The sequence below is a fragment of the Aythya fuligula genome, chromosome 3 (genome assembly GCF_009819795.1).
Source record: "Aythya fuligula isolate bAytFul2 chromosome 3, bAytFul2.pri, whole genome shotgun sequence".
Lineage (NCBI taxonomy): Eukaryota > Metazoa > Chordata > Aves > Anseriformes > Anatidae > Aythya > Aythya fuligula.
This window is the reverse complement of record NC_045561.1, coordinates 54,390,253-54,413,064: the sequence shown is the minus strand read 5'-3', so window position 1 is coordinate 54,413,064 and position 22,812 is coordinate 54,390,253. Positions and strand designations below refer to the sequence as shown.

At 41.2% G+C, this 22,812-nt stretch overlaps 1 protein-coding gene across 3 annotated transcripts in view; it reads right to left on the bottom strand.

The window, feature by feature from the left end:
- Nucleotides 1-22,812, bottom strand: part of ARID1B (AT-rich interaction domain 1B) — a 319,934-nt gene that overhangs the window by 219,470 nt on the left and 77,652 nt on the right. For all 3 annotated transcript variants that reach the window (XM_032185764.1, XM_032185765.1, XM_032185766.1), the window contains 2 exons: nucleotides 19,775-19,915; nucleotides 298-408 (listed from right to left, as the gene is read on the bottom strand). In XM_032185764.1, the coding sequence (XP_032041655.1) occupies nucleotides 298-408; nucleotides 19,775-19,915 (252 nt within the window). The remainder of the gene's footprint in view (nucleotides 1-297; nucleotides 409-19,774; nucleotides 19,916-22,812) is intronic.

Here is a 22,812-nt window from a genome sequence, read left to right as displayed (position 1 = left end):
TTCTTAAAGACAAAAAGAAATATCAGTCCATTTCCTCTATGCAAATACATGTGCACAAACATAAAATGTGGATGCACGGGGATATTTTGGACCAATAAAACCCTAAGCTAAGTCCACTCATACACAGGCTATTTATTCTCTGCCCCACCTTTTTTTTTTTTTTTTTTTTTAATTAAAATAATCATTCAGATCAACTTGCTCTTTTCAGTATTTCTCATCCGCTATGTACAATGAGGTCCTACATAAAGTGCTTTCATTTTAAAATATTGTATGGTAACAGAAACATTAGTTTCTTACTGGTAAGCTCGATGGTCTTTCTTGCTGGATTAGATTCAAGTCTTCATGGTTAGGCTTTCCTGGGGCCATAGGAGGTTGAGATCTGGTTCCATAGCCTTCCTGAGACATGTCCTGAAAAAAAGAGTTGCAGAGTTATTAACCTGATTCAGTAATTACAATTAAATGCACATCACAGAAGGGTGAAAATACAACAGCTGAGTGCTGAATTTTTATTTTTTACTGGTTACATCTTTTTGACAAAGTGCCAAGCCCACACAGGTACCACTAGGGCTGGCACGGTTCGCGAAGAAATCTCCACAGCAGGCAGATGTGCCAAGGGGTGGTAGGGAATCAGACCAGTGCAACATGGAGCAACACACACAGACAAGCCTGCCAAATTAATGGCCCGCTTCTATCCTAAAAGAGCAGCAAGCACTACATGGTCAAAATGTTCATCCTACTCTTCGATGTATTATCGAGCCTCCTGATGAAATACTAAGCCAGGTGGAAGGACTGGACTTGAAAATAAGACTGTAACCATGCTGTGTAACCAGATGCCTGTAGCAACCCTGGATTTACCATCACTACTACTGACTTTCAGAAGCTGCCTGTCAGAGGGCGGCAGAGACGACAGTCACATTACATCCGAGTGCTTCAGAGGCAAGTGTATTTGATCAAAAGCAGCTCCACAGCTCGCACCACCAACTTGGGGATTTTCCTCCCGGTGCAAGCCCAAGCAGTGTTAGGTAATGGCTGGCACACAACCCACCGCCAAGGGGCTGAGGGGGCCAACAAACAACCCTCTCCCACCCCACAAACTTACTTGACGTGCAAGGTACTTGCCCATTGCAAAGCCTTAGGTTCAGGCTCTGCTGTAGCTGCTGTGCTTCACATTAGCTGCTCCTGCACTTAGCTGCTCACTACACTTTTTCAAGGAAAACAGAGTGCAAAGCCTACTTCAGCACGGGTAACTGGCATGGAAAGTTGAAGAACCAGTTCCCAATTGTTAGAAAAAGATATCACTCCTTACAGTTTTTTTCTTTATTGTTTTTAAATCATTCGATCCTCCTCTCCCCCTCCCTGTACACGGGAAGTGTAGTTTGCTCAGGCCTTCCTCTCACGGCCTCAGCTTCAGTCAGCGCCTGCAAGCGGCCAGGCAGGGGGCACGGGGAGGGACATGGAAGCGTCCCTGCCACCCCCATCCATACCCTGAAGGCTACATTGCTGCTGCTGCTGGCAGAGGGCTGCTCTACAGTCCAGTATCCCTATCAGTGCAAGTTACTGCTCCTACACAGGCTGCACAGGCCAGCCGGCCTGCAGAGCCGGAAAGCTTTCTGCCTCATTTTGAGCCCTGCTCCTGACAGGGAGAAACTTGTTAACTGTTTCCATCCAGCTCCTTCCATTGCTTTGGACTCTCCTGAGTTACTTCAGGGGGTGCCGAAAACTCAGCAAGGCTCAGAACAAAACGCAGCGGAGCTGAGAGGATGTAAACCCAAGGAGGAACGATCTGGTCCGCGAGCCTGTGCCAAGCAAAATCAAGCAGCACTTAAAAGGCCAGCACTTCAATGTGGTTACCAGCAGAGGGTAACAATTAGGCTTAGGGGTGACAAAGGCTGCTGGCTGAATGATGATTATCCCCGGTGACCCCCCGCGCGCCCCCCGCCCAGATCTCCACTTGTCACACAGCGCTCCTGCTGCGCGCACCAGCAGGTTCCTGTGGATTAGCAGCGAGGTTTAAAACCAACAAACGGCACAAGGCCGCCATTCAGCAGCCTTCACCCTGCCACAAAGGAGGAGAAAGGTGCAGGACAGCTTCACAATGGGCAAACAAATGAGCAAACCTCTGCTTTCTCCTTTATTTCACAACACACGCGCACTCGCGCACACGCACACGCCGGTTGTCCCTGCACAGACATCTGTAACAAACCCTGCTGCCACCTGAGGTCCGCGCTTCCAGCTCACCCTCCTGCTCGCTCCCCCAGATCTTTGCAAACAAAGTACAAAAAAAGAACCACTTGTTAAATCACCAACAGAAACAAAAGAGGAAAAAAAAAAAAAAAAAAAAGAAATACCAGGAGTGGTGAAAAAAGGATAAAGGGAATATTACACTTAGGAGACATTCTAGAAATACAATTATTCCAAGGCTTAGGACTTTTTTTTTTTTTTCTGGGAAGCAAAACATGTTTTGTACTTTGAGAAGTCAAGAGCTATTATTCCTCACTAAGTACCAAGCATGGGTTTTCCCACATTTCCAGTATTTTACTTGAAACCTCGCTTCCTACTGAAGCTTCCAAGGGAGAGCAGGGGGAGAGCAGAGAGAGCCTGTTTTTTCACAAGAAATACTGCATGGTGAACGGAATTTACTTTTACCTGGGTATTTGAAGACTATCCGTGGAGCACCTTTCCACATGCTGAGTGCACATAAAAGAAGCTGGACATGGCAGCCTTTGTCTTTTTAAATGTGTAAGGCTCACAGTGCCTCCCTTTACAACTATTGAAAAATCAAATCTATTTGCTCAATTCTCTATTAGGTTTGGAAACAAATACTGCAGACATCCGTGTTTGTTATGATGGGGACACCCATGCACTCCAAGTAGGACTGAAATCACATCCTATTTCCCTATATTCACTGTAATGCCACTGGATACTTTGATGACTGGAAACTTGGAAAGTAGCTCTTGAAAAGTGAGAAATCGCTCTGCTCCCTATGTTTCAGACACAGGAATCTCCCAGAAGAAATGTGCAAGGGGCTATGTGAATAATTTTGTGTGTTTATACATATGCACTGTCCAATAAAAACATTTCATTTGTATAATAAACATAATGACGATTAAATAATAGCATGTTACACTAAGAGGTTGGCTTCAAAACCAAAACAGTGCTTAATATCATTCTCCCTGAAAAAGAGGAGAGAGAAAATCCCTACCATCTTTCTTCAGTTTTTCAGTGTTTGAAAATTTTGTTAACATTCAGCATATTACAGACTAGATAAAAAGATTTTGAGAGATAAATAAGACATAAGGACAGAGGTATTAGGGTAAATTGTCCGTCACCGAAGAAATGCACGGAATTGGCAATACTCGCTTTCAGTTCTGAAAGGTCATTTTTCTTTCTAGCATCTAGGAAAGGATTTGAAGAGGAAACATAAGGGGAAGGGAAGCATGTTCCCACATGTGCTGCAGCCATGGCTGAGAAGTCCCTCACTGGTACTGAGGCTCAATCTTCCCCCAGGATCACTGCGGTTTTGTTTTTCTTTTCCTTTGACTCCTAATACTTTATCCGTCAATGATAGCAGATTTCAAGGCAAAGCTTCTGATTTTTTCTAATGAATCACAGAAAAACCTTCCTCCCATAGAAGACGAGTGTGCATGTGACAGAGAAATCCAGACTTTCATAAACAGAAGGCTACAAGTTTCCACTCAGAACTTCCCAACTTGGCACAAATCCAATCATATCATAGCTGTTACAGCACAAACTGTCAACAAAGTTGTAAAATAACTAAAAGCAGGGTTTCCCCCATCAGATTTTAGAAAAGACACTGGGAGAAATAATCAGCAAGTCATAAACATGTACTCCAAAATAGCTGAAGCCTGTTTTCGAAAAATATTTCTACTCTGAAACAGGTACACCAGAAAAGAAAAACATGAACGTGCCTATGTGCATGATGCCTAAAACCTACAAAGTGGGTAAGCTGTTCAGAAATCAGTCCAGGTACAATTACAAATGACAAATATGGACAATAATAATCAATTGCTCATCGTCCATAGAGCCAGTTATTCACCTCCTGCTTATGTGCATGTTTACCTTGGGTGGCAAACTGGGGTACACGGAGCTTGTGATTTGGGAAGTCTTAGGAGTATGGAAAAAAATGGAAGGGTGTTTTCTTAGCTGTTGTTCTCTAACACTGTATTCATTTTACTACTTTTCTGAGTCTCTAATTCTGATGTGAGCTGTCACTAAAAGGTTTTGAGGAAAAAAATGGGTCAATGTATTGGCCTGCAGAGAAGTCAAAAGCTCCTTGCTCCTGCCTCTCCCATTCCTGGCATTGGGCACCACCACCACCACCATCACCTTCCTGTGTTGGGCTCTTACAGGACCACTTTGTGAAACGATGCAGCTTAAAGCTTGCAAGAAGACTAACCCCCTGCCTCCCAGCTTTGCTTTCTGAGCAGGAATGGCCCCTGGAAGGGTTGGGGGAGAGAAGAGATGAAGGAAACAGACATGAGCCTGGCTCCACCAACCATCAAATTGTAGCGCAGGTCAACAGCACGGCAACCCTTCTGGAGCAGGCCACAGATAGGCAACCTTTTCCTTCGTAACATGCAATGCTAATAATATAATTAGTGTAATGCTTTCATTCCCTACCTGGACCTAGTTTAAAACAAGCAATTCTGTTCACATTTTTGTTTTCTCTGCAAAACTGGATGAATATAGTGCTGATGATGCTCAAAACCATGTAGATGGAACGCATGCTTGTTTTAAGTTCTGCTAAAGAAATTAGGATCTAATTATGGAGCGGTTTAAATTATTCTTAATGGAAAATGAAAGCATAGGGAAATCATTAATGTTTTGGGGAAACCACATTTAAAGAACGGCTGGGTGAGAAATATCATTCAGGCTTCATCCACTTCCACTGCAGTAAATTTCAGAGGGATAACACGACCACCCAGGAAGATAAGTACCACGATGGTTAAGTAGAAGCAAAATAATTTATGGAAAATAATATACTACTTTTCAATTTGAAGAACTCATTAAAAACTATTTTAGCTTGTGTCCTTGATTCATTTGGTTGATCCACAGAAGACTTCAAGTGTGAGAGCACTGAATTCTACAGCAATGTGACAACAGCAAAATTGAAAGCAAATGTTAATTTTTTCCCCCACATCACTTGAGAATGGAGGTCAGGACCCAGTATAAAAGCCAAAAGAAGCATACAGCCCTGCTATACAAAATTATTTTACTCATCTCTGAAGAGATACTATGGAAGAGGAAAGAGGCAAGTCCTATCTCACTGGCTATAGAAATACATTCCTTCTTATCACTTACCAAAGTAACTGTTTGTGCTGTGTAGGTAAATACCCACCAAAACATTTCTCCTCCTTTATACCTTCTGATGCAAAAAGCTACAGTAAAAAAAATATTCCTTACCTAAATGGTGGCATGTCCCCACACAGCCAACTTCTAGCCCAGCCGTGATCCCTGAAACATTACCTCCTAAGTCGTACACTCTGACAGCACAAAGCAACAAAGCACAGCCAACCTGCCAGAGCTATATTGCAGGTAAGGCTGTACTCAGAAAAAGGTGTTATCCCCAAGGGCACAAGCAACACCGAGGCTCACACAAGCTGGCAACAGAATGCAAACCTGTGGGGAATGGTCCACTAAGGACAAAAGAGCAGAGGGGTCTGCCTGAATCTCAGGCAGATGGCCTGCAGAGGTCCCACGGGGTGTTGATGCTGGGTCAGGAAGAAATGCATATATATGGCTTGAACTTTGACCTTTATGAATCAGAAAGAGGGGAAAAAAAGAACAAAAAACAAATAAAGCTTTAAAGAAAAGGAAACTTGTATCTTGCAGCTGTGCAAGATACTGCACAAGCACTGTGCACAAGCCAGCAGCAAGTCTCTTAAGAGCAGAGACAGAACAGGTGATGGCAGGAAAAAAGGATTTGGTAGGTCCCATGCCAACAAAACCACTTTAGGTTGATTACCAGTGCAGTCCAGTAATCCCCTTCAGCATGATAGCCTATGTTTAGGTGATGAAGTAAATAAACCCTTCTCATAATCAGAATATGTAGATCTCTTCAAGCCAGCCCGCTACCACCACCTGAACGGAGACAAAGACAGCAGCTGTCCTGAGGTACAGCAGGCGCCTGGAGAAATTTGGAAGAGATGCAGTTTCGATGTCTCGGGCGTAGAGCAGTCACCATCAGTAGGACATCTGATCTTCAATGTAATTAATGCTGCCCCTTCCAAGATATCTGCAGTTTCAGTCAACACTTGTGTTTACTAGATTTCTTCTTTTTTTTTTTTAAGCTAATTCACTTACGTCTACAACAATGGGAACACCATTTTGTGCCTTCATGATCCCCCCTTATCACAAATTGATAAGTGAGTTAAGTCTCAAGACACAGGAGGGAGAAAAAAAATGTACTTGTAGCAGCCAGTAGTTGGTGCAAATTATAATTATCTCAGCCTCGATCACGTATTTACTTACACACGTCCATAAGCCATCTAAGCACTCAGGAAGTTATTAGAAACTCAGACTACCTAACTATGGAAAGTTTTCCCCAGCAGAATACACTGAAAGCACATTAAATGCAGATAGGGTCAAAAAAACGACTCCCACATCTGAGGAAGAACATTATTTGTTTGGACAGGGTAGCTTCCAGTCACGTATCAGGTAATCTGAAACAGCTAACAAGAAAGATGGGTCCCTCTTCCTAAACACTCTAGTCCATTTTTACATATGTCTTGCCTGTATGGCCTCCAGGAGCCACGTTAAGCTAATGATGCAGGAAGAGCTCAAAGATGAAATCCTTCTCTGAAGCCCTTATCTTGCTATTCTCCTTCCCCCACTATTGCGTTCCACGGATCACAGAGCATATCAGTAGTGGATTTAATCAGAGACAAGGCATTTCTTCTAGTTTTATTCTCTCGTAACATTCCACGTGGAAAAAAAAAAAATGCAAGTTTGGTGTTTGTATTAAAATGTGACTGTTTAACATTTCACAGCCTGATAAATGGCTGTCAATTCTTAATTTACAGGCAAAAAAAAAAAGGTACAGCTTCTTTGTTCTGCAGACATAATGTTCAAGTATGAATGAGGAGATGAGAGAAAACCTGAAGATGCAATCTGAGTACTATAAATATAACTTGGAAGTAAGAGGTAAAGCAAGCCTTTTATTTCCATGAATTTCCCCATGTTTAGAGAGCTTTTTGGACTTTTCCTAAAAAACCCTACGAGGCTGGGCAGCCCAACCACGCTTTCATTTTCTACACCCAGTATTTCCTTTCCCTGCCCATCCTTTAACTGACAGAGCTATATTTAAAAGAAAAACAAACAAAGAAAAAGAGCGTTGGCAGTTGGTTGTTTTTTTGTTGTTTTTTTTTTTAACCATCCTATTCTTTCTATTCACTTGGGACAAGCTACCCCACGAAGGCGATGACTTACAGATTTCGTGCCATCCGGTGTCCTGCCTATAACTCCTTGCTAGGGCCCGGGGAGGGACGCGCTCTTCGGCAGGCCCGAGACGCCACGCGGGGCCGAGACCCCCGGAGGGAGCTGGAAGCCGCAGGAGGCCGGAGAGGGGCAGGATTTGCAGCCTGCCCTTTCCTCAGAGCCGGGGGGCTGCGTGCCCCAGAGGGCAGGATTCGGCCCCGGACGCCTGCCGCGGTGGAGGCGGCTCTGGGAGCATACGGCTGGCTGGCAGAAAGGAGGTCAGGGACTGCCCGCAGCTTACAGCGGGGCTGGGGCCCTGCCGCCAGCTTAGGGAATAAAGAGAAAAGCTGCGCCCAGAGCAGCTGCTACCTCCGGGCCAATCCAGCGAGGTACCCGAGGAGGCGGCTTCCGCACTTGAGGCTGGGAAATATTTTTGCAGTGTTTTCTTTGGGGCACGGCAGCGCGGGCCAGGACTTCACCCGAAGGCTCGGGAAAACCTGTGACTCTGTAAGGAAGGGCTGCAAGCAACATGAAACATCGCTGCGGTCATGTAAAAACTGAGTGGTGAGAGGGCTTTGTTTGCTTTTGTTTATTTTCTTGCTTTTATTTCACTTTTTTTCCCCTAAATGTAAAGCTCATTATGTGATACACAACACCTATGTGACATCTGTTATGTCATTCCCTAATACTCCGCCACAGAGTCTCGTAAAAGAAATGACCGACATGAGGCTTACCCACTACTCATCTATGGGACAATCACAAGCGAAATTCAGACGCACAAAAGCCTGCATGAACATTGGTGAAGAGGGTTTTTTCAGCTGGACTCTGCCATCTGGGTTAACTTAAATTTTTGGAACGGGAGAGGGGCAGCGTGGTACTTGTGGGGCTACTGGAGGTAGAGCATTAGCTGCATTCCTCTCCTCTCTTCCTCCACAGTCCTTGAAGAGAGTGCCTGCAAAACAACTTTTAAACCCAGCCACCACGTGGAAAAGTGTTTTAGTCCAAGGAGTGGAAAGAGAACAGTAATTTACAGAGGACAATAATTTACAGACGTAAGCACCTAGCTGCAGGAGCAATCCAACAGGCTGCACAATACATACAAGTTTAAACCAACAGAGGCGAACTATTGCTTTCATCTCTGAGGTAGAAAAGTCTTCACCACCATCGCCACAACCACAATTTTTTCAAGAGAAAGTATTCCCAACTGGGCTGGTGTTGGGAGTGGCAGGGGGTGGGGGTGTGGAGAACAAGTGATGAAAATTTAAACCTCATCTGTGGCCAGACCACTGACTATTCTCTAACACGTCCCTGAAAACAAGCTAACAAACAAATTAGTGATATTCACTAAAAGTTGGTAAAGGACTGCTAGGTAACAAAGGAGGAGAAAACCTTTTTTTTTTCTTTTTTCTTCACAAGAAGCAAGACCTTTGTGAATTCTGTAGGCAGACACCCAAAACCATAAATCCTTATACCTGTGTTTCATTTTTTACCTAAAAACATGCATGTGGAACAGGGGTTGTAGATGGGAACTTGGCAATTGGGAAGAAGTCATAGGAAGAGGTGGAGAGAGAGGCTGTATCCTCCCATAGCTTGATTTACTGAGGGACAGCTCACAAAGACCAGCGGTTTTTCTTCTCTCCCCACCAAGCAGTTTTGTCAACACGTGTAGGTAACTTGGTTTTGAAACACTATCTTATTCACCTTGATTTGCTGTTTTATTCTTTGGTGGTCACACCTGATTGCAACAACTAACAAACCCTCTAAGGTTTCAGCTGCACATTCCAAATCCCGCTACGGTAGGACAGAAATGCAGTAAAAGGGAAGCACACAGGATAATGAATATATATAAAATATATGCTGACCTACATTCAGATAATACACTGTCTTCACAACAAAATCCCAGTTCTGGATGCAGAAAATAAAACTAAATATACGTACAGCAAACATCTTTGATTACTAAAGAAAATATGAGCAGCAAAAAAAAAGTGGTAAATTTTATGCCAGGAAACATTAACAAACTTATTTTCCCCACCTCTGAGGAAAATAACATGTGTTAATTTAAAGGCCATAAGAGAATATTGCTGCAGCGCAACTGGCCATAAGGTGTAATTTACAAGACCACTAAAATTTGGGATATATACTGCTCACATAGAAAAAACACATCCAGATCTATTAATATTTTTTAGACTTTACAATGTTATCACTTAATTCACTGTACTGTCCCATTCACACTTGAAATTTTTTTTTAGACCAGGATTTGTGTATTTATTTCTAGAACATTTGTATGGACACATTTGTCTAAAAACAGCCACCAGATTAATGGATCATAAAGTAAATGACTATTATTATGTGATCAGGTATCTTTTGAAAAAACTTACTATTCTGTTTAACTTACCGCTACATTTCAAAAGGTATAGATAAAATTATTTCTGGGATATTAATTTTGGTCTCCATAATAGTAAAATAAAATCATCATTGGGTAATAAGGAGAGTGGTAAGAGAAACAACACTAGTTATGATTACTAATCTCCTAAAACAAAATAGTTTTTATCAGCCTGCATTCCAAGAGTTTTACTATCAAGTTAATTAATAGACTCCTACACTAATATCTAAATGCCAAGCAATTAATGGCACTGAACTATAAATGGCTTTGTCTTTGCTCTTGTAGGGTTATTTTATAAAGCAAATGCAATTCTATCACTTCAGTGATTTAATGCAGGCTTTGTGAGGTTAATATTCCCAAGCAGTTGCAGAATAAAGAACTGCTTTAATTAACCTTCTGTGATTTAAATACTGAAAGAAATCAGAATTTAGAAACTTTAAATAATAATGCCACTGTAACAACAATACTACTATTCTGTGGATCAAAGCCAAACCGCTAACTGATTTGAGAACTCTGAAAAACACATTGAAACATGTGCATTTTGCTGTATTTGTAACCTTGAAAAAGACTTCTCTTTAGACATAACACTCTACATCCATGATAGATTCTCATGGTTATTATAGTTAAGGTCAAAAATGTTTCCTTTCAGGATTATTTACTTATAAACACCAAGTTTTTTAGCTTATAAAAAAAAAAAATATTTAAGTACAGCATCCCCATCTTTTGCACCTTAATGATTAGCAGAGATTTTTCCTACTGCCCGCTAAGCCTGCAAACTGGATGCGTGTAAACAACTGGCTGCTTACCAAAAAGGAGCAAACAGGAGTTCAGACTTCCCCTTTTCCCCCAGACTAGATTTTCTCTCTTCCAGTTTAGCAAAGAATGTTTCTTTGTTAAAAAAAAAAAAAAAAAAAAAAAAAAAAAAGCACATCAGGACTAGGGTCTTTCTTCCTTGCTCGTTTTACAAGCCCAAGAGCTGCGATACATGCTTACCAGGTTCAGAATGATACAAAAATAGGGAATTAGAATTAAAAGCCAGCAGGATCCAGGCTGCCATGAACACTGCCAAGCAGGTGTGCAGTGTGCTCTGGCCGAGCTCCTCCAAGCAGCCTGCTCGCCCTCACCAAGCCCCACTGGCAGCAGATGCTTAGAGAGGTGGACTAACTGCTTTGTTGTGAAAGAAAGCAGACATTTACATCCCTCCCTCAAACTGCAGGTGGAAAAGCACACTTTCAGCAGAAAACCACTAGGTGAACACGGTAAAAGAATTAAGTGAATGGAAAAATGTCTCCAAACTCCAACTGGGGAACTTTAAACTGCGGTGACAGAATTGTTAGACAGCGTAGAAGTGAACAAACACATACTTTCATCACATGTGATTCACTGGCTTTTAGAAGATTATCAGAGGTATAAACAACTTCGGTACACTTTATACACAAGCAGTAGCACCACTCGACAAGACAAAATACTTCTCATTTCCCAGGAATGAGAACAAATCCAGGTTTACTACAGAGGCAGAAGCATACAAAGGGCTGTTACACACTCTCACATTCAGGGTTTCAAACCCAATAGACCAGAGTTAATTTTTTATCTTGCTTTACCTAATCACCATGTCTGCAAACAATCACTTTAAACCAACAGGGCCAAGAAAATCTTCCCAAAATCTGAATGCATGTTTTTGGGTTTGGTCAATATGCCTTCAGTAAAAGTAAGCCCACACCAGTGCTAGTGCTGCTTCATGGTGTGCCCCCATTTTGTGTTTGTGCTCGGGTGTGAGTTCATGGGAAATGGCCCTTGCTTCTTCTGCCTGCACCTAATCCTCCCAGCCCCTTGGCTTTGGAAGATGGCTCGCCAAGTCTGGTGAGCTAGCATCTATTATAAATAGACATAAACCTCTGAGGATAAAAGAGAAGAGCTTGACATTTCCTGGAATGATACAAACAACGCTGAACAAACAGAGCATTCCCCAAATGGACCATAAGCAGCTATTCCCATTACTGGGAGAAGATGCAGCACAACAGGAGTTGTGGCTTCACTGAACTCCTGAGCTGATCAAGAAACCTCAGCCACAGAGATAAACACTCACATGCTTAGCACTTTTTCAGGATTATGGCAGCATCATGCTTATGAAATCAGACTTCCTAAAAGCAGAAACCTGACTAACTGGCAAAGAGTCCAATCAGTTAAGCATTCATTGAACCTACAGAGGTTCAAACCTCATTTGCCCCTCCTGAAAATGTTACACACTTAAAGGTTAAAAAACCCCTATAAGTTAATTTTATTCACAAGTATGGTTCCTAAATATTTCCCCAGTTGTTTTGTGTTTTTGTTTTGTTTTTAAATCACCGCCGTGTTTACCATGGTACGGTGACAACTTTCTTTCAGGGGTGCTGGCCACTGGTGGCATGTCTAGAAGCCAAGATTTAAGTCATGGTGTGTGAGTTTGGGAACCAATTGCTGAAAGCCTGCTGTCCTGCTCCTTCATCCCCACAAACCTCTCCAAGCTTTATTACAGATGCAAAAAGTCAAGATTGCACCCTGGCTTTTGATATCTGATATCTCTGAAGTAGGCTGACAACAAAGTGCTCAATGTACCAAAACGGACGCCTTTATAAAGAGAGGTTATATTGTTGTTCTTCCTTGACTCTCAACTCAGGTCCCACAGAAAGGAGGCTGAAAAAGCCGGCAGAAGAACACAGCTGTGTGTGAGAATTTTCACCTGGCTACTTTCTTATCATAGATTTCCCTGCTCACTACATAGAGGCAGCTCTGCTTTGTAAAAGCCAACCAACAGGTACACATCAGAAGCACGAGTTCTTAATGCTATGGATTTGGGATTGAATGGCTGAAAGGAATCACTTCTTCCTTATTCCTCTTTACATTGGAAATAAAATAATTACCTCTGAAATGAAAATAAGCCCAGCATTTCAAAAAAAAAAAATATATATATATATAAAAAAAAAAAACAACACACAAACCAAAAAAAAACCATCTCTGCTGTGGAGACAATGGAAGCCATGAAGGATTTACGGTGCACACGCAGTGGTGTCAGTCACTGTTGATGGAGACAAGCACCAATCTCTTCTGAACATTAAACTTGCTTATGAGCTCTCATATAACTGTAATAGCCAACTTTCACAAAGAATGCTTTCCTATATGGCTGGCAGCAAATGTCAGATTAACATGCAGGCGTGTTCCTTCCCAGATTTCCTGTGGTTCATAACACAACAAATATTAAGTGCAACCACTTGTCAGTGGTGGATGACTGCAAACACAAGAGTTAAAAGGAGAGAAGGACAAACAATCCTTATTGTAACTTTAAGCCTTGGGCAGCTACATGTTACTTGCAAGGCCCCATATATTCTGAAAGAAGTTTGAATTGAATTCTGCAGGAGTTAAGACTGAACTACAGTACTGTTGACGGCTAATTCTGTGCCAGTTTCTAATAAGAGAGTGGGGATTTTATTAAAAAGAATAATTGAGTTGAGGTATAAAGCTTTAATTTGGACTCACTGAGGATTATCTGTTACTTACTAATGAATTTGATATTTGCATGCAACACAACTATTCCTAACTTAAAACAACAGCATTTTTATGCTGTGTTACACCCCAAAACAGCTTGACAATGTTAATTAACATGCTGCTTATTACACTGTTAAAGGAACTTTAGCAGCTCACATGAAATCACAAAACAAAACTTCATCCTCCTGGTACCAAAATCACTTCAGCAATTTGATGCATTTTGCCACAATACAGTTTGTTCTGTTTTCATGACAGTCATACAGCTTGGACATGAAAAGCAATTAATTAGTTTCACATTTTGTTCACATTTTCAAAGACTGTTTCAAGTGGGGTAATGTTGTATCTGTCCTACCTTGCACTGACTCAGCGCTAGAAACAGATGTCCACATGGGAACATGCCCACAACACTCAGGCTGCCGACTGAGACTGGCTCAATCCGTCGCCGCCACTTCAGAAACAAACCTGAGATTTCTGGCTTTCTGTGACCTCCTGCACAGAACCAAATCAATTCCTTCCAGTTATTGCTGCGAAACAAACACCTTGTGAAAAATACTGGGAGACCTGAGCAATGCATGGACCCTCTTTCCTGCTACAACCTTGAGGGCAGCACCCCATTGCCGATCCTCCTCAAGTTGCTGGGGCACAAGGACTTGGTGCCCTGCAGACCTCAACAGAAGGCAGTCCCTGTCCTGTTGTCTTGTGCTGCTGATGGCCCACAGGACTCTGGAAATGCCTGCTGACCCCACCAGCCTGAGCTTTCTTCTGGAGAGCCACGGCAGCACCTCCCATGTGCAGCACACGATGCATTCCCCAGACCCTGCTTGGCGGGCACCGAGTGACCACAGCTGCGGAAGATGGTGCTCCCCAACACCATTACCCAGCCCCAGGGCTTTGGCCAGCTTTTAAATCATTTTAATAAAACCCGATAGTGAGGGCACCTTGTCTGTGTGCTTGTTTATGAAACATCTTATCCTTTTAAAGAAAACCAGACTAAAGACTGAGCCTGAATGACCTGTTTCTTTAAGGCTTTTTTTTTTTTTTTTTTAATAAAAAAGTCATGGTAACCACAAAGGAATGGTTTAAAAATACATCCACACAGCCTCTTCATGCACACTTAACCAGGAAGAGCAGTGCCCCAGAAAAGCACGCACACCTGCCGCACCTCAAGGATCTGCCAGGCTCTCCTCTGCTTTTAATCTCGTGCCTGCCTGAGAGCACAGGGATCAGCGTAATCCTGCTCTATCCTGCAAGTTTGCGAGCAGAAAGCTTCCAGGAATACTTCAAGCTCAAGATGACTTCAGGGTAACAGTAACAGGTGTAGAATAAAATCACCATTTTTGTTTAAACTAGAGTGAGACCATAATTATTTTTCAGATCTACTTTATCTGTCAAAAGAGTGATGTGGTCCCAGCTCGTAAAATTACACATTAAATCTCAAAGGCACGATCCTCTCTTGATATGTACGAACACATGCTACATAAAACAAGAAAATATATAAACATGGCTGTTTAAAAGCCATTTGGAAAGCATAATAACCCAAAATATACATCACACTATCTTAACAAAATAATGTTTAATGATGACAGTTTAAGTTTGCAATTACATGACATTCTTGAGCAAAATATCACTTCTAGTTATGGCAAAAGATTTAAAACTGCAAAAACAACTGAAGCATTTATTCATTTATATGCCATTTCAAGATGAAAAACCCTGCCAAGGGCAACACTCTAGTAGTATAACACATATCTTTGTCTTTTTTCTTTTAAGGAGCAGTAAAGGTAAAAGAAAAAAAAATTAAAACAAGGAGATATCTACATCTACTGGCAATATCTAATGATCAATGAATCCACTGCTACTGCAATAAATTTGCTTAAAACAAAGCTCTTCCTTTAATGGTTTTCATTTTTATTTTATTTTTTTTTTAACACAGCAGGCTCCTGATTCAAAGAGGGGATGACTGATGCTGGCTTACAATATGGCTCTGTAGTAAACTATGCCAGTATTACTATCAAATCACCCCTCACAAAACTCCCTTCCTACCCACCAAGCAATCAATTTAACAAAGATCTAAACAGCTTACAGTTTAAACATTCAAATAAATTCCGCTTTCCTTCTCCTCCTCTATGCTTATTTGAAGAATGGGAAATCACAAGTCACTGGAACAGACCCAGACATCATTTTATCCATTTACTTTTATTGACAAGATTGCATATTGAATTCAAGTGAGTCAAGGAAAAGGAGCAATGGTTTCACACGTCCATGATACGTGAGAAATGAAGACGAGCACCAATTCCAAGGCACAATGCTAGGAGTTACACCTGACTGCAGAAACTCACTCGCGTTCTAACAGAGCAAAAATAAAACATTATCTGTATGAAATCTCGTATCGAGTTTTGTTCACATAATAAAATACTCGATAAATCACACTGCAGGACTTTATATAAAAGGAAACTATTGGCACAACAAAGCCCATCGTCTACCCAAAATAAATCCTACTTTCAGTTTGATAAACTCCAAAACAAATACACTGGAAAAAGTAGGGAAAAGAAGGTATTTACTCAGCAGACCCCTTTTTCCAATCTGGCATCTCTTTTTTATCTGGAAGTAAAACCCATTCTATTACACTCACTTCACAAACAATGCAATCATGTAGATGGATTATTTACCCTAAAAACAACAGGAAACTTCACCTCACAGCTGCTCCCGTTACAAGCGAGTTCAGCTTCCAGTCCATCAGGCACAGAATAGGATCCATGGATGCCCACATAAACCACATCAGAAAAACTGATCAAATTGCATCGGACAAACTTACTTATATTTGGGAATCCTTTAATATCAACTAAGACTTTAGAAAATACAATTCTGAAACTTTAAAAATCAGCTCAGTCAATCTATGTCAATGTATATAAGAACCCTTGAGGAATATGTCCAACTTAATTTTTTATTTTTTATTTTTTTACAGCAAAAGACAATGAGAAAGATTTTCTCTTCCTTATTTTTTACTCCTCCCTCAGTACCTTCAGCAGCAGATTAATGTTTTGTTTCTCCCTGACAACAACGTGCACTGAAAAAAAAATCTTGTTTACCTATTACTAATTGGGAGAGTTTGTGCCACCCAAACCTCAATCATTCACAGTAATTGCATTTTCTATTCAAAATTAATACTTTTCTCTTTTTTTAATTCAAACTGATTTCCCTTGTCTAGAGGGCAGGTAACTACAGTCAGCATTTTCCAACACTGGGAAAGAAAAAAACATCTCTTGTTAAAGCTAATGAGCATTTGGCCATCGTTCAAGGTATAGGATCATGAATCAAGCAAACATTCATGTTCTTGAAATGCAGTTTTCTGTTGTTTCAGTGCAATAAAAGGAATATCCTAATTTGAGAATCAACTGAATGAACGCCTTCCATGTTACTAGCCCACACACCAATGACAGGTTGTTCCCATCTCTGAAGTCTCAGACCACTGTTTGCTACTCTGAGCATTGCTGTCTTTCCTATTTATACCTCCCTTACTGACCTGACTTCACCTGTTGCCACATTTACTATTTAGTCTGTAAACATTTGGGGGGCAGAGACAACCTATTTGTTATGTACTTGTAGACCACTCAGAGTAATAATGCACTGATCCATGGCTGGGGCTCCCATGAGATAATTCAATATTATTAGAGTGATCTTCTCTTGGTTCACAATCCATCCATGCTCTCCAGGAAAAATACTTTTAAGTCTACAGCTTTCATATGATTCAGGCTAGCCAGCATGCAGCAAAAACATCTTCAGAGGCCAGCTTCTCTTCTTGAGGCTAATATGCTGAAACTATTGACTTCCACATTCCTCAAAGTTGTGACAATTCAATAGTACGACACAGTAATACAAATTCTGAGTGCAAAACCCAACAAAATCAATATAAAAAAGACAATGAAATGGTTAATGGAATACAGAAGACATGGATGAAGTTCATTTTCAGGATGAAAAGAGCAAAACTAAGGATGGCAGAACCAGTCGCTATAATTAAGATTGTCCCACATTTTCTAATTGACTGAATCAAATAAACAGGAAATAGTATTTTAATAGAGCGGGGGAGAAAAAATACACTAACTAGTTAAATAGGTATTATATGACCTCATAGCTTATTTTTATGTTATATTTAAAATATGTAAAGCTAATATTAAATCGGAGTCCCTTAGGTTTTGGAGAGACCTTCAGAGAGAGGTCAGGTAGTCAAGCCTCTGGTTCCAAGCTAGTCTAACGAGCAAGCACAAGAACTAGTCTAGCTAGCAAGAACAAGGTGCTTGGGGATCTTGTGCAGTCAAATTTTGAGCATCTCCAAGGATAGAGATTCCAGTCTCTTTGGCTCAATATTTTAATTGTATTGTTTTTTTTTTTATTTTACAGAGTTAAAATCTCCCGTTCCTCAGCCTGTGTCCATTTCATCTTGTCCTTCCACTGTGCAGCTCTGAGATGAGCTTGGCTGTGCTTTCCAGTATATCCTCCCATTAGGAAGTTGTAAACAGCAGTAAGATCTTCCCTGAGCTTTCTCAGGATCCTCAAAGTACAGTTTGTCTACAGCAAGGCTGCTATCTTCTACCTGTGTATCTCCCTTTCTTCCTCTTTATCTCAGTTCTCTGAAGGCCATAACATATGGGAGGCTTTACTCTCACTTTGCCTTTACCCTCTTTCTATGATACCCTTCACTTCACTGCACAAGCCTTCACTTTACTGCCTATAATAGCAAAAAAATCATATAATTGGAATGCTTATTGGCTCAGCTCTGGAAAACAATGGGGCCCTTCCCAAACATGGGGCAGCTTCTAGATCCTTCTCACAGAAACCACCCCTATGGCCCCCTGCTACCAAAACCTTGCCATGTAAACCCACTACAACATATAAATCAGTATCTTGCTATTTTGTAAGTTCTGTATAGTCAGCAAGTTTTGTATGCTTTTAAACTAAAATACTCAATCCATTCAACTGACAATATTTAAAATATGATATTTAAAATATGATGAGGTGTCCAAGGCAGCAAAAAACATATCAGTTTCACAAACTGTGATGTGTAAACAGTGATTCTTCTCACTCACTGGCTGTATTACTAGGACTTTATCAGCTAAGACTTTACCAAGACACTCATGAACAGTATTTTCAAGTTATAAAGAATTTAAGTATTCAATGCTGAAGTAAAAAGGAATAAAATTAAATTTAAAGACAACTGCAATATTTAAAGTGAGTTACGTATAATCCAAAAGATGGAAAGGTATGACATTTAAAGGATATCACAGACACAATTAAGAATTCTATTTCATAAACGATCCAGCATTTTAATGAAAAAAAGTTAATTCTCAATGGAATTTTAAAATGTAGATGAAGAAAAATTAACATGTAATTACACAGTGAAATTATCATAGCTTTATTTTAAAATCAAAGGAGGGGAACTTCCTGTATCATTCCTACCTCATGGCATCTTTTGTTAAGTTTATTTTGTACACTATTTTTATTTCAAGCTGAGATTTCTTCTTTGCACCAGCATTATCACAAAATGTTAATCAGCCATGCCTGACAGAATTCCCCAGTGATCCGCAGCAAGTGCTGATGCTTTCACTAATACCCAGTCTTGAGCAACTTACTTTTGTTAGATTTCCCAGGATGGTGAGCATGCTTTAGCTTCATCCTTCCATTTCCAGATCAGCTCTCCATGATTAACAGAGCTGAGGCTGCAGACAGACCTTAGCCTACACGTTACAGTTGTATCAGCCATGGACATCCATTTTGTTCGGTATCTACAATCTGAGTGTTTCTCAGGCTCCAGGAAGCAGACCCATATACTACCAGTTCTGATCTTAGTTAAAAATAGAATCATTTAAAATGAATTTTAACAGCTAACACAGAAAGCATAATTCAAGAATGGCAGTGGTACTGAATTATGCAGATTTACTACCTGGATGGGCAAACTGAAAACATTCAAATTAATAGCTGTGATATCAATTATAAAAATAGCTCCTAAGCAGCTCCCCTGGCAAAGCAGCTGCAAAATGCCTTGAACTCATCTATCCTCAAAAATGAAACAACACAAAGAACAAAACAGTGACCATATTAGAGCTCTCAGCATCTGCCTTGTGAGGGGAAAACGTGAAAAACAAGGAAAACCTTCAGCCTCCACTGACATCTGATCAAGCAACTTGGTTGTTTTTAAATGCAGAATGAATAGTTGCTGGGGTATAAATGCTGGCCTTATTAAAGAAAAAACTGATACAGAATAAATCCTGAAAGTGTGCGTGCATGTATTAGTATGTATATGCCCAAAGACCTCTCAGAAGGATGTTGTCTGACTCCGCATGAGTTTGATTTTGTTTATACCAGTGTTATCTGGAAAAGAGGTCAGGCGGGTTTTGTTTGCCTTGCAGAAAGCATTTTGCACTCCGGGACGGCGCTTACCTGCTGGGCCTGGTACCTCTGCTGGGCCTGCGACAGATACTGCGCCTGGGGCGGCAGGTGCTGCGGCTGCTGGTTGTAGTACGGTTGCTGGCCCTGCTGGCAGTAGCCGCTCACGCCTTGCTGACCATACTGGGGCGGTATCTGTTGGAAGAGCCAAGCAGAGCAAATACATGAGTCGAGATACAGGAGACATGAAGCCGACCGAGCTCAGTTACAGCTGTACTTTAACCAGGCTAGGTGTGATATCCTCAGCTGCAGCCCCGACCCACCCATCCCTGCTCTTGTACCTGAGAGTTATTGCAAGCCCTTAGATCCTCTCACCTGAGCAAGAGGAGCAAGCCGGAGTGCTCTCTATACAGGTTCCCTTTTCAGGAAGGATTTCTAAGGAAAACGGTATCCTTCTGAACATCACCATCCCAAAATGTCCAGTCTTAAAATACAGAGGCAGTCATTTTAAAGTTTGCACTCCATAGGCACACCGCTGAGCCAAATCTACAGAGGAATCATTTTGGTACATTGACCCAAAAGCAGAGCTGGATAGCACAACTCTAAAATAGACATTGACGGAAATGCCATTTTTCTGGAGCAATAAAATACTGGCTTTTGGTGATTATTTTTTTTTTGCACAAAACCCTCACATTTTTAGCTTTTGTGCATACATGTGTTTAATTTTGTGTGTGTGTGTGTGTGTGTGTAAAGGTTGAAGTTTGGTAGGTTTTTGTCTTTCCTCTCTCTTTCAATCTCTTTCTCCTGCCCCCGCAAAGGTAAATCTTAAGAAAAAAAAAAAAAAAAAAAAAAAAGAGCATAACGCAAATAAAATAAATAACAAAATAAACTGTTAAAAACTCCTGTTAACAGACAAATCAGCACATGTATCATACACTAAGAAATCTTCCCTGCACACTTAGAATTTAAATTATAACCATGATCAAGCTCATTACAATTTATCAGATCAAGTTTTCTGTTACAGTTTAGGCATTAAGCCTTGTATCAATAGACATTGACATTTTCATGAGATATTTAAAAAAAACAACAGACTTTCAGTAAGCTCCTGAAATTGTATCTGTATTATCTGCCCCTATTCTAGATACTTGTTTTCTCCCCCAACATTGGTATTTATAGCGTTTCAGGTGAACGACATGCAATGTAGGATTTCCCCCCCATGGGCAATAGATCTCCCATTGGTCCTGCACATCTCTGCCCTAAGCAAGTGTCTTGGATATCTGAGTGCATCTGAGAGGCTTTGATCTCGAACTTGTTCTCACCAAGACTCTGATACTCTGATAAATCTGTTTACTCAACATACAAACACATACCTGTTTTACCTAAAGTTAGCTTATGGTATTCACTCAACAATACAGTAATATTTACAAGGCAATAATCACAATATAAAGTTAAATTTCAACATATGTTTAGGTGTTTGGGGTTTTTCTTTTTTTGTTGCTGTTGTTTTGTTTTTAAACCATCACACCTTGATCTGTTACTACTACTTCTGCCAGGAGCTGGTAGTCCTAGTTCTTGCGAACTCCTCATGTCAACGCTTCCTCTCCTTGCTTGCACATCAGTTTCTCAATTTCCTCCATCACTGGCATTTTTGTATGACCACACGTACTGTTTTTGACAAACACCCTCTTCCTCTGCTGATGTATAAGGAGCCAGTCAGAATGCAAACTGAAAAGAGTTTCACCAAGCAAACAGGCAGCTGGAGTCTGGGACCTGACAGAGGACCATAAGGTGATTTCCTTGTCAGCTGCAAAGGCCACAGAGCCTGGACTGGTTCCTAGGAAATGCTGAGGAGAAACCTATGCTGCAGTCCATCTGGGCCCAAGTAGCATTGGGAAGAAAAGGAAAGAGATGCTGACAGCTAAATATGGGCTACTGGGAAGAGGGTGAAAGAATCTCGATGCCTGGTTGACATGATGATGGCAAAGCAGTCAAGAAAGCAGAAGGAACTGGAGCACTTCTGGAATAAAGATACTTGTATAGGAGTACAGAGCTCACCTCAACGTAGGATTCAGACTGCTGATACCTAAGAATCAAGAAAGCGGACTTCTAAGCTGAAGAGAAGGGTTTAGAAACACACGGTTCAAAAGCCTGACACTGGTATTGCAAATGACAACATGGAGGTACTGGGTTATCAAGTAAAGCTGGTCAGAAGAATCAAAGAATGAAGACAGGCACACAGACAGACAGATTGCAGACTAAACAGGGTAACAAGTAGTAAACCCAACATTGCCTTCTACACAAGAGTGAGAGTAGAAGAGAAACTGGATGACTGGGGCATCAAGCCACAAACAGAAGCACTAACCGTAGTCCCATGAGAAAGCTGGTTAATGGAGGCGATTCGCAGGACACTATTCTGCATCATGCCAGGACACAAATACATAGGGAAGACAGCTGGTGAGATCGTAGTAGTATATATTACAGAGTTTAGAGATAAATTAAAACAGAACTCCCCCTCACAGAGCAGTAGAATTCCAAAAACCTGGAGTTTGTTCCGAAAACCAAGAGTGAGTGCTGGGGCCACCAGGGTTGGCCAGACTGTGGTGACACTGACAGCAGCACACCACAAGAGATCAGCGAAGGCAGGGCATCAAGTGGCAGTGGGAGACTGCAACTGCTTGCATGTAGACTGAGCAAGTGGAACCCAACTCAGGAAGCTCCAACAGCCAGCTGGGATAAATAAAACCTGAGTGGCAGCATCAAAGCTGGTTAACAACCACCACGTGGAAAGCGCAGAACTGATATTCGCCACCTCTTAAGAAAGACTTGAGAAGAGCAAAGGGACATCAGCATGGCTCATAGCAGGTTTCCAGAAGCAAAAAGGCATCCTTCAATAAGCCAACACACCAAGTCCAAATGCAGAAAACAAAAAAGAATGTAAACTCTGGCACTTCACATGTAATAAGGCAGGCCAGAAGGAACTGGAGAAACAGCTAGGAAAGCGAATCAAGTGAGTAATGAATCATTTCTTCAAACACATCAGGAGCAGGAGGTCTGCCAGAAAGTCTGAAGTGCCAAGTAATGATCAAGGTATC